This window comes from Pseudophryne corroboree, chromosome 6, assembly GCF_028390025.1.
Source record: "Pseudophryne corroboree isolate aPseCor3 chromosome 6, aPseCor3.hap2, whole genome shotgun sequence".
Taxonomy (NCBI): Eukaryota; Metazoa; Chordata; class Amphibia; order Anura; family Myobatrachidae; genus Pseudophryne; species Pseudophryne corroboree.
The window spans coordinates 114,058,689-114,071,748 of NC_086449.1; the positions used below are offsets into that span (position 1 = coordinate 114,058,689).

Consider the following 13,060-nt stretch of genomic DNA (forward strand, 5'->3'; position numbering starts at 1 on the left):
GGGCCCACACTTCAAACCGATTGAACACCTCTGGAGAGATCTGAAAATGGCTGTGCACCAACGCTTCCCATCCAACCTGATGGAGCTTGAGAGGTGCTGCAAAGAGGAATGGGCGAAACTGCCCAAAGATAGGTGTGCCAAACTTGTCGCTTCATATTCAAAAAGACTTGAGGCTGTTATTGCTGCCAAGGGTGCATCAACAAAGTATTGAGCAAAGGCTGTGAATACTTATGTAGATGTGATTTCTTAGTATTTTTTATTTTTATTAAATTAGCAAAAATCTCAAAAAAAAAAACTTTAACATTGTCATTATGGGGTATTATGTGTAGAAGTTTGAGGGAAAAATGAATTTATTACAGTTTGGAATAAGGCTGTAACATATATATGGAGTCACCAGATGCATGGGATAAAGATGTCAGAGTTGGTGAGAGGGATGGGGAGGGGTGGTAAGGGATAGGAGGAAGCTGGTTGCTGATGGTCTGGTGTGATGTGAAGTCCTGACATATGGAGTAAATTTTGGATGTGAAGTAAGTGGCAAAGTCAACAGCAGAGAGTGAGGAAGGGAGACTAGGTGGAGGTGGGCAGAGGATTGAGTTGAGAGTGGCAAAGAGGCGCCGGGGGTTGGAAGACTGGGAGGAGATGAGGTTCTTGAAGTATGATTGTTTAGCAAAAGAAAGGGCAGCACTGAACGATGAGAGCATAAGTTTGAAATGGAGGAAGTCTGCCTTAGAGCGTGATTTCCTCCAGTGTCGCTCAGAGGTACTGTACATGAGCATTTTTGCAGATATCTGGTGCATTTGGTGTGCCAGGGTTGAGGTGTTAACTTGCATGGGTGAATAGTGGTTGGTGAAGCAACAGAGTCAAGAGCAGAAGTAAGGGATGCATTGTACAAGGAAGTGACTTGTTCAGGGCATGTGAGAGAGAATAGGAGAGAGAAGTGAGTCAAACAGGGAGGAAAGGAATGTGGTGTCAATAGCCTCAATGTTACGCTCAGTGATGGTAGCCTTGGGAGGTAGAGATGGGGAATCAGAGAGAGATAGGTTAAAGGAGAGTAGGTGGTGGTAAGAGAGGGGAAATGGGGAGTTTGTAAAACTCAGAAATATCACAACGGTGAGTGAAGACCAGATCCAGTGAGCTCCCATTCACATGGGAGGGTGAGGAGGTCCACTGGGAGAGACCAAGTAAAGAGGTGAGGTTAAGGAGTTTAGGGACAGGGAATTGTGTGGGGATATTGATAGGGATGTTGAAATCGCCTAGGATAATGGAGGGAATGTCAGAAGAGAGGAAGTGAGAAAGCAAAGTTGTCGATGAATTTGGAAGCAACGCCAGGGGGGCGATAAATGACAGCTACTCTAAGATGGACTGGTTGAAAGAGTCATATAGCATGGACCTCAAATGTAGAGAATGTAAGGGATAGTTCTGGTGGTATGAGTTGGTAGGAGTAACTAGAAGGTAAAAGGACTCCAACACCACCCCCATGGTGACCCCCAGATCAGGGTGTGTGTGTGAATGCGAGGTTCCCAGCAGAGAGAACAGCAGGAGAAGTAGTGTCAGAAGGAGTAATCCAAATTTGAGTAATGGCTAGTAGGTGTAGGGAGTTGGAAATGAAAAGGTCATGAGTGGGGACCAGTTTGTTACAAACAGATCTGGCATTCCAGAGGGCACAGGATAGGGGGTATGAGTCTGTCGGAGAGATGTGAATGAGATTATCAGGGTTGCTGTAGCGATGAGGTGAGATTAACTTTGAGGGCAGGGATGATGAGACAATAGTGATGGTGCGGGTGCCTGAGCTAGGAGCGGAAACTGCAGGAGGTGGGCTGGGAGGGAGTTCAGTGTGATGAGAAAGGGGGTGTGGGGAGGTGACAGGGAAGGGATTGAGGGAGGGAGCAGGGCTAAGTTGTGGGGTAGCCGGACCATGGGGCAGTGGTGAGTGAAAGTGGGGTAACAGGAGAGGAGTGGAAAGAATACAGAGAGATAGAGGGGAGAGAGGAGGAGGTGTAGGAGACTAGGGGGGGAAGGATAAAGATACATAATTAGGTAGACACTGAGTGATGTGGGGAGTATAAGAAAGCCTTGACATAGTGTTAAGCAGGTAAATAGGTTGAGGGAAACTGGAAGAAGGAGTGGAGGCTGTAAGGGAATCAGAGCAGAAGAATTGCAGAAATGCAGGTGAGAAAAGCAGTGTAGGCTCAAGGGGTGTACAGTAGATTTAGTTTGAAGTGAATTAAAAGCGTAGATAAAGTGGGTTCAGAAATGTATTTTGACTGTAAGAAATGAAAGGTGGTTTTACCTGTCCCTGGATCTACCGCGTTAAAAGAACCGGCTGATCGTAAAATTTACACTACACTCAAATCCATATACACTGCTTCAGGAGTGACGTTAAGGCCCACTGATGCCTGTGTATGGATTTCTTAAGCTATAGTAAAGTGGTCAGGCACGTTACTAGAGGACTTAGATACAATGGATAGAACTTAAGTGACATTGAACTGTTTTTACTTAACATACAGGATTCTGCGGGTTTCATGGTGGAGTCCATGAAGGACCTGGGTACGCTGAATGCAAGGATATCTTAAATGGCTGTCTCAGCTCGCAGGGGACTCTGGCTACGCCAGTGGTCTGCAGAAGCGGAATCCAGGAGAAGTGTGGAGAACCTACCCCTCACATGTCAGGCTCTATTTGGGGAAGCGTTGGATGCGTAAATTTCCACGGCAACCGCGGGTAAGTCACCCTTTCTTCCCTCAGCTACTCCTTCTACGAAGAAACCCTTTTCTTCATCTACACTGCAGTCCTTTCGGACCGCTAAGACGAAAAAGTCCAAGCCTCCTACCGGTCGGGCAAAATCTAAGAAGCCTGCAACTGCAGGTTCCCAGGACCAGAAGCCTGCTTCTGGTTCCTCAAAATCCTCAGCATGATGGTGGTCCGCACAGCCTGAAGAACGGGCTGGTGGGGGCGAGACTCAGACGTTTCAGTCACGTCTGGGTGTCGTCCGGCCTGGATCCCTGGATACAGGATATTGTGTCTCAGGGACACAGACTGGAGTTTCAAGAACTCCCGCCTCACCGAATCTTCCAATCAGGCTTGCCAGCTTTACTGACAGAAAGGGCTATCCTTTTGGAAGCCATCCAAAAATTGGAAAGGTCAGCGTCCATTGTTCCAGTTCCACCTCATATGCACCACAAGGGTTCCTATTCAAACCTTTTCGTGATACCGAAACCGGATGGTTCTGTCAGACCGATTTTGAACTTGAAATCATTAAATCTATACCTGAGGGAGTTCAAATTCAAAATGGAGTCTCTGAGAGCAGTTATCTCAGGTCTGGAGGAGGGCGAGTTTCTGGTATCCCTGGATATCAAGGATGCATACCTCCACATTCCGATTTCGCCGCCGCATCAGGCTTATCTCAGATTTGCACTGTTAGACAGTCACTATCCGTTCCAGGCACTGCCATTCGGTCTCTCCACGGCACCAAGGGTGTTTACCAAGGTGATGGCAGAGATGATTGTTCTCCGCAGACAGGGAGTGAACATAATTCCATATCTGGACGATCTGCTGATAAAGGTATCGTCCAGGGAGAAGTTGTTGCAGTCCATTGCTTTACGACTCGTCTACTCAGGGAACATGGTTGGATCCTGAACCTTCCAAAGTCACATTTGGAGCCAACAAGGAGATTGTCTTTCCTGGGGATGATTCTCGACACGGAAGTGCAGAGGGTGTTTCTACCGGTGGAGAAAGCGTTGGTGATACAATCAATGGTCCGGGATATCTTGTCTGTCCGGGTATCGGTTCATCAGTGCATTCGCCTTTTGGGGAAGATGGTTGCCTCCTACGAGGCTCTACAGTACGGAAGATTTCATGCTCTGTCCTTTCAACTGGATCTCCTAGACAAATGGTCGGGATCTCATCTACACATGCACCAGAGGATACGTCTGCCGCCAAAAGCAAGGATTTCACTCCTCTGGTGGCTGCAAATGCCTCACCTTCTGGAGGGCCGCAGGTTCGGGGTTCAGAAATGGATCCTTCTAACCACGGATGCAAGTCTCAGGGGTTGGGGCGCAGTCACTCAAGGGCAAACCTTCCAAGGAAGGTGGTCAAGTTAGGAATCCATTCTTCCAATAAACATTCTGGAACTAAGAGCCGTGTACAACGGTCTTCTCCAAGCGGCACATCTGCGAATTTGGGCCATTCAAGTACAGTCGGACAATGTAACATTGTGTGGCCTACATAAACCGACAGGGTGGAACAAAGAGCAGAGCTGCTATGTCAGAGATAACAAGAATCCTCCTCTGGGCAGAAAAGCACGCAGTGGCGCTGTCGGCAATCTTCCTTCGAGGAGTGAACAATTGGGAAGCGGACTTCCTCAGCAGGCACGATCTCCATCCGGGAGAATGGGGCCTCCATCTGGAGGTGTTCACAGAGATAACCAGTCGTTGGGGCGTGCCTCAAATGGCAGTGGATGCCCTGGTAACACCGTGGGTGTTCAAGTCAGTGTATGTGTTCCCCCACTTCCACTCATTCCAAGAGTTCTCAAACTCATAAAGAGGACAAGGGTTTAGGCAATTCTCATTGCTCCGGACTGGCCAAGGAGAGCTTGGTACGTGCATCTTCTGGCCTTACTGCTGGAAGATCCGAGGCCTCTTCCACTTCGAGAGGACCTTCTGCAACAGGGGCCATTCGCTTATCAAGACTTACCGTGGCTACGTTTGACGGCATGGATGTTGAACGCCAGATCTTAGCCCGGAAGGGTATTCCGAGCAAGGTTATTCCTATCCTGATACAGGCTAGGAAAGGAGTAACGTCTAAACATTACCATCGCATTTGGAAAAAATGTGTCTTGGTGTGAATCCAAGAGGTTTCCTACAGTGGAGTTTCAACTTGGATGGTTTCTCCTCTTCCTGCAAGCAGGTGTGGATATGGGCCTGCGTTTGGGATCCATAAAGGTCCAGATTTCGGCTTTATCCATTTTCTTCCAGAAACAATTGGCTGCCCTCCCTGAGGTTCAGACTTTCTTGAAAGGGGTCCTGCACATCCAGCCTCCCTTTGTACCGCCTACAGCACCTGGGATCTTAACGTGGTGTTGAATTTCCTGCAATCGGATTGATTTGAGCCTTTACAGGAGGCTGAGGTCAAGTTTCTCACGTGGAAGGCTGTCACTTTGTTGGCCTTAGCTTCTGCTCGACGTGTGTCAGAATTGGGGGCTTTGTCCTGTAAAAGCCCCTACTTAATCTTCCATGAAGATAGAGCTGAGATCCGGACGCGTCAGCAGTTACTTCCAAAGGTTGTGTCGGCTTTTCATATCAACCAACCTATTGTGGTGCCAGTAGCTACTGAGTCCTCAATTACATCAAAGTCCTTGGATGTTATGAGGGCTGTGAAGATTAATGTGAAGAGGACTGCTCGTCACAGAAAATCGGACTCTCTGTTTGTCCTGTATGATCCCAAGAAACTTGGGTGTCCTGCTTCTAAGCAGTCGATTTCTCGCTGGATCAGGTTCACTATTCAGCACGCATATTCTACGGCAGGATTGCTGTGCCCAAAATCTGTTAAGGCCCACTCTACTCGTAAGGTGGGGTCTTCCTGGGCGGCTGCTCGGGGGGTCTCGGCTTTACAACTTTGCCGAGCGACTATTTGGTCAGGGTCGAACACATTTGCTAACTTCTACAAGTTCGATACTTTGGCATCTGAGGACCTGAAGTTTGGTCAATCAGTTCTGCAGGAGCCTCCGCGCTCTCCCTCCCGTTCTGGGAGCTTTGGTACATCCCCATGATACTAATGTGGACCCCAGCATCCTCTAGGACGAAAGAGAAAATAGGATTTTAATTACCTACCGGTAAATCCTTTTCTCGTAGTCCGTAGAGGATGCTGGTCGCCTGCCAAGCGCTTCGTTGTCCTGCAGTGGTTACTTGGTCAGTACTGCTTTGTTCTTAGTTAAGTACTGTGTTATTACTTGGTTCAGTAATGTTATTCAGCTGTTGCTGAGTTTTCAAGCTAGTTAGCTTTGTTTGCCTTGTTTGTGTGAGCTGGTGTGAATCTCGCCACTATCTGTGTAAAATCCTTCTCTCAAAGTTGTCCGTCTCCTCGGGCACAGTTTCTAGACTGAGTCTGGTAGGAGGGGCATAGAGGGAGGAGCCAGCCCACACTATTAAACTCTTAAAGTGCCAGTGGTTCCTAGTGAACCCGTCTATACCCCATGGTACTAATGTGGACCCCAACATCCTCTATGGACTACGAGAAAAGGATTTACCAGTAGGTAATTAAAATCCTATTTTCTTCAAGTCTCATTTTGTATTAAATGTATGGGGGCACTTTTCATTTCATGGATGGGATGCACTCAGGGGCGCCAGAATGGTTTGCAACTGGGGGGGCACCCGGGGATTTGCTTACCTCTGGATCCGAACGGACGGACGGCTTCTCCTTTTTAAGCAGTCTGCTGCAGCTTTCTCTCACTGATGCATTACAGGGAGGAGGCGTGGCTTTGATCCCGGGATGTACCAGCAGGCTCAGCATGGCCACACCTCCTCCTCCGTTATGCATCAGTGACAGAAAGCCGGCTAGGACAGGACATGGGACAGTACGCGGCAGCATCAGACTGCATTTAAAGGAGGTGCTGCCCACAGGGATCCGGAGGTAATAGCTCATCCACACCTCCAACTCACCTGCCCCCTGTTCCGACGCTTCTGCAAACAAACCTCCGCACTCTCCATGCCACCCCTGGCGCCTCTGTCAATTTTGTGGGGGGCAAGCTGCCCTCTTGCCCCCCCCCCCCCCACGTTCCGACCCCTCTGGATGCACTGGCGGTAAAAACACTGTTTATACCGCATTTTCAAATGAACTAGCTTTTTATGGCATTACCCTATAGATGCCTATGGGCTTCTTACCACATCCCGCTGCATCCCGCCACCTCCGCCGCCCAGTGCCGCTCACGCCGCCCCCCGCCCCCCCCCTATACCTGTGTGCAGGCAGCTTCCTGTCTCGGTTCCGGATCCCAACCTCCTCCTCCCCCAACAACACAACCAGCTATCCTTCTGACTGCAGGGAGGAGGTGGAGGAGTCCAGGACTGGCTGCAGATGTCACCTCCCTGGGCTGTAAGGTGACAGAGCCCCCTGCACACCATCTCCACTGGACCAGCAAGCTTTGCAGAGGGCCTCTGTCATCGCATTGCGATACTAATCACATATGTTAGTAGTACATACGTGATTAGCATTGCTGATATGGCCCGCGATGTCTATTAGTACATCCCGCCCATATTATGATAAGTGGACCCAAGGATGCAGGTTATAGTGCTGTTAGCTCAGCTTGGCATAACCTGATGCTAGTTACAGCATGATACCATGCTGCTTGGCCGCACATTGGCTTAAATGTGACAGTGAGACTTACCTCAAAATTTAAATTAAGTGCTCTGTAAGGTATCCAGATGATAGGTCGACAGTTGAAAGGTTGACAAGTAATAGGCAGATACAAAGTGGTCAACAGGCATATGGTTGCAAAGGTCATCAGGTCTACAGGTTTAAATGGTTAACATGACGGAATACATACTAATTACCAGGGGCCAGGATGCCTGCAGCGGGGCAAGCGTTGACACCCATAGAGGGAGAATAGCCTTACTCGCTGGTATTCCAGCAGTGGCATTTCACCGCCTGTTGAGATTCTGGCATTGACATTTTGACAGCCGGGATCCCGACAGGCGGTCTCCTGATTGCCTCCCAACATGACAATAGTCAACACAGCATATTGTTGACATGAGGTTTTTGTTTTTTTTAAAATAATTTTTAGGACTATTTCATACTACCATCCACGTGGACTACTATTCAGAATGTGAACCTTGGCGAAGCATGGCAAGTAAAGCGAGCCTTGCGAGGGGACACGGTACACTAATTGGGGGTCCACGTGCAGGAAGGGAAATTAATAAAAAAACAAGGGTACCAAACCAGAAGGCCCAGAAAAAAGAATCTGTGCGCCGAGGTAAAAATATGAGCCTAAATAAAACCATGGGTGGAAATGCTAGTTGCCGTAATTTATTTTGTTTCTATAAACAATCAGTGGCATCACTATGGGGTGCGGGAGGTGCAGACTGCACCTGGTTGTCATCTTCAGAGGGGCAGACACCCAAATGATGCCACCTCCGCAGTGACAGGGAGCCAGGAGCTGTATTGTGACATTCTCCTGTAGTGCCCAGCTCCTATCACTGAGGAGGAGACAGCAGCGCAGGCAGGTGAGTCTCCGGCTTGGAGGGGGTGGGAAGGGGGGGTTGGGCGGTGACCCCCATCATCTCCAGGAATGCTGGGCCCACAGTAGAGGGAAATGGGAATTTCCCATGAGGCCACACCCCTTTAAGCTAAGCCACAACCCCTTTTCTGGACGAGTGTGTGTGTGGGGGGGGGGGAAGGGGGGGTTGTTTATATGGACCAGGTGTCACCAGACTGAGGGGTCTATTCATGAAGGAGTGAAAAGGGTGGAGAAGTGAGCCAGTAGAGAAGTTGCCCATGGCAAGCAATCAGCATTGAAGTAACATTTATAATTTGCATACTATACAATTGTACGAAGCAGCTGATTGGTTGCCTTGGTCGACTTCTCCACAGGCTCAAGTCTCCACTCTTTTCACTGCTTCATGAATAGACCCCACAGTGACGCCTCTGTAAACAATCTCTCCTAAAATAGATAATAGCTACTATTTCAGTACATGTAATTTGTGGCTGCATGTGGCTGCTGGGCTTTGCTCATGAATATACAGTATACACAAGCATGATGTTATTCTGTGCCCTAATATGTTACTTTATCATCCTACAGACAGAACACAGTGTAGTGATAATATTTGCCCACCGGAGCCTGAAAGCTGTTTGAATACATCAAACTGTACCTGTATGGACGGATTAAAAAAAATGTATGTAGGAAATACATTTACCTGTGAAGGTGAGCAATGAGTATGGTTACAGGCACAATGGATATGGTTATAGACGGCAGTGCCGTAACTAGACATTTTAGCGCTGTGTGCAAGAAACGGCATCGGCGCCCCCCCTTATGTAAAATAGGGACAGTACGCTCGTCAAACATATAGGGGCATGGCTTCATGGGGAAGGGGTGTGGCCACAAAATAATACCAATCCATATTACGGTGCAAAGTAGTCTCCATTATTCAAATTACGCTGCACAGTAGCGCCACTACACCAGGTAGAGCCCCTTTTACACATTATGGCAGACAGCTTCCCCTTTTTACACATTACAGCAGACAGAGTCCACCTTTTACACATTATGGCAGACAGCTTCCCCTTTTTACACATTACAGCAGACAGAGTCCACCTTTTACACATTACGGCAGACAGAGAACACCTTTTACACATTACGGCAGACAGAGCCCCTCTTTTTACACATTACAGCAGACAGTCCCCCTTTTTACACATTACGGTAGACAGTCCCCCTTTTTACACATTACGGCAAACAGCATCCCCCTGTTTACACATTACGGCAGTCAGAGTCCCACTTTTTACACATTACGGCAGAGTCCCCCTTTTTACACATTATGGCAGACAGCATCCACCTTTTTACACATTACGGCAGAGTCCCCTTTTTAAAAATTACAGCAGAGCCCCCTTTTTACACATTACAGCAGACAGAGTCCCACCTTTTACACATTACGGCAGACAGAGTCCCCCTCTTTACACATTACAGGAGACAGAGTCCCCTTTTTACACATTACAGGAGATAGAGGGGGTCATTCTGACCCGTTTGCTCGCTGCGTTTTAACGCAGTAGAGCGAACGGGTCCCTACTGCGCATGCCAGACGGCCGAAGGCCGTAGCAGAGATGCGATTGCCTCTGCCTGATTGACAGGCAGAGGCGATCGCTGGGCGGGAGGTCCGGCCAATGCAGGCATGGCCGGACCGAACGGGGGGTGGGCCGCAGCGGCTGCGTGACGTCACACGCAGCCGCTGCGGGCCGGGGAGCGATGAGTAGCTCCCAGCCAGCACGCTAAAGCTGCGCTGGCTGGGAGCTACTCTTGAAGTGCAAAGGCATCACCGCTGTGCAATGCCTTTGCACTTCTGCGAGGGGGGTGCGGACTGACATGCGGGGCGGGCTAGCCCTGTGCTGGGAGTCCCCCCGCATGTCAGGGAAGAAGATCGTAGCTGTGCTAAATTTAGCAGAGCTACGATCAACTCGGAATGACCCCCAGAGTCTCCTTTTTACACCTTACAGCAGACAGAGTCCACCTTTTACACATTACGGCAGACAGAATCCCACCTTTTACACGTTACGGCAGACAGTCCCCCTTTTTATACATTATGGCAGACAGTCAGGCTCCTCGGTGCAAGCATTCAGGCAGATCCCTGGCAGGGGAGAATGAGGAGGAGGGAGGGGGACTCGGGAGCTGCAGCAGTGCACTGTAATTGGTGGCGGCGCCGCTGCAGCTGTCCCTCTCCTTCCACATAGGCTGGGTGTCGCCGCTGTGAATGCTGGGATATGCTTCCCTCATCTCAGCATTCACAGAAGCGGCGGCCGGCCTATGTGGAAGGAGAGGGACTGTTGCAGCAGCGCCGCCACCAATTACAGTGCGCTACTGCGGCTCCCTCCTCCCCCTCCCTCCTCCTCCTTCTCCACTGTCACCGGAGCTAATGCTGCTCTCCTCACTCAGGCGACTTGTAATGAGTCAGTTTGACTCATTACAATGCCGCTGACTAAAGTCCCCTTGGAGCAGGGATGTGGCCAGTTACGCCCTCTGGTCGACTGCGCTGTGTGCCAGGCACACCTGGCACAAACGTAGTTATGGCCCTGATAGGTGGTCACACTGTAGGGGATCGGTATGGTTTACCTACAATCAAAATCCAGACAGTCAAAATACCGACAACAGTTGACCGATGGTCAAAATACAGATGAGGTCAAAATACAGACATTTAAAATGTCGACACAGTCAAAATGTTGACATCTAAAATATCGATGGTTCAAAAAGTCAACATGAGGTTTTTAAAATTTGTTATGTATGTCGACATAGGTCGACATGGACACCGTATAAGTGTACCGCATCCCCTTGCATGGTTCACTGCACTCGGCACACTATTATATTCCCCCTCCAGGTCCACTGGGATGGTAAAGTATGAACAAGTCAGTTTCAATGACAAAATCATGAAAAACTGATGTTGATTTTTCGACCTGTCAACATTTTAAATGTTGGTATTTTGACTGTCGTCATTTCTAATGTCGGTATTCTGACCAAATCGGTATTCTGACCTTGTTGGTTTTTTGACCATCGGTCAATGGTTGTCGGTATTTTGACCGTCGGGATTTTGATTGTAGGTAAATTGACTGCATTCCCACTGGGGAGCTAGCAGCTATTGGGAAAACTAGAAAGGAATGAAAACTATGGCAATAGAAGGTATGTAGTAAAACATGTAAAAGACGTGAAGAAAAGATTGAAGAGGAAAAATGGTTGGCAAAATATAAAGTGCAATTCCAAAATGTTTTTAGAATGCATAAATATAATTAAAAATACAGTAGCACTAATGATAATGGACCATTGGATGATAAGGAGAGAAAAAATATTGTAGAGGATGAAGATAAAGTGGATCATTTATTAAGACCATCTGTATTAAGAGTGGACTATATATACATTCTATCAACTATCATTGTTATTTCCAATTGTAAAGCACAATAGAATTTTCTGCGCTATATAAGTAACTGTTAATAAATAAATAAATAAATACACATGGAACTGGATAATGTTCAAACAATAAAAAAATAAGTAAAACAAGCAATACTAATGCGGTGATACACAATAGCGGGAGATAGTGTCATACAATAGAGCAGCATGTTTATTTACAGTAAGCAATGACAAATGTGTATAATACTAATCTAGACAAACATTCAAAAATAAATTCTATTTTCATAGGGGAAAGACATGGGAAAAGGGTACAACAAGGAAAAGAAGGGGTGGGAGTGGTATGTGAGAATATGAGGAGATTGGTAAGAAGACTCTCTGTAGCCCAAATACAGTAAGATGAACAAAAGCAAGTTGGACTCATCATTGTGTACTGTAGTTAAGGGCCTAGGTAAGAGGAGTACATGGAGTATTCTTTAAATTCTAGCCATGGTAGCCAAAGCGTTGAAAAATTCAGAGATGTACCTAATGAGAAAGAGATAACATCTTCCATATCCAAGTAAAAAGCGATCCTCTTTATACAATCCTTTACAGAGTGGGGGTGACGTCGATTTCCAGAGGACTGGGATTACTTCCTACGCAGTGTTACTAAGGAGTCATTTTTTTTTAAATATACCAGTAGGTGTAGAACTGTAGATGTAATGTTATGCAACCAAAACCCTGGATCTCTGGATAGATTCTCTCCCAGGATCACCTCCAAGCATTTAAAAACCCCATTCCAGAAAGGGGTTAGCAAGGAGCATTCCCACCAAATGTGTAAGAAACTAACAGGGGCCGCCAACATATATTAGGAGTACCAGGGTACAGCTTATCTATTATCGCTGGGACTCTGAACCAACTGGATGTCATTTTATTTAACGTCTGTAATGTCGTGGAACACTTAGAGCTAGCATGGATGTTCTGAAAAACGATTTCCCAATCCAAGTCCTGAACCTGGACCATGTAAATCTTTTTCCCAGGATTGTGTAAACGATGGAAGAGAATAGAAGCGATTTTCAATGATTAGCGTGTAAAGTTTAGAAATAGTGTGGGACGGTTGGGAGAAACACATACAGTTTCGAAAAGGGTCAGAAGTCTAGACAGTATGGATGGTTTTAGAGAGGTGGAAATAAAGGGTCTTAATTGCAGGTATTTCCAGAACTCAGAGTGTGGGAGGCCCCAGGAGGATTGAATATCTTCAAATCAGTGTACCCCTGTCGAACACATCAGCTGACCCATCTTGAATATCTCAGCCTCTGCCCATTGTTTAAATGAAGCTCCATGAGAACCTAGGCCAAAATCTTGAATGAATAGGAAGGACTTAAAGGGCAAGATTAGTGAAGAAATGTGGGGCAGTGATCTAAATTTCCTCCATAAAATGCATTTTAATGGAAAAAAATTGAACGAAAACGAAAAGACACTCACCACTACCAAGTT

At 47.4% G+C, this 13,060-nt stretch overlaps 1 protein-coding gene across 2 annotated transcripts in view; it reads left to right on the forward strand.

The window, feature by feature from the left end:
- The window catches only part of LOC134936597 (adhesion G protein-coupled receptor E1-like), a 291,441-nt gene that overhangs the window by 49,287 nt on the left and 229,094 nt on the right, over positions 1-13,060 (forward strand). For both annotated transcript variants that reach the window (XM_063931704.1, XM_063931705.1), the window contains exon 2: positions 8,786-8,908. In XM_063931704.1, the coding sequence (XP_063787774.1) occupies positions 8,786-8,908 (123 nt within the window). The remainder of the gene's footprint in view (positions 1-8,785; positions 8,909-13,060) is intronic.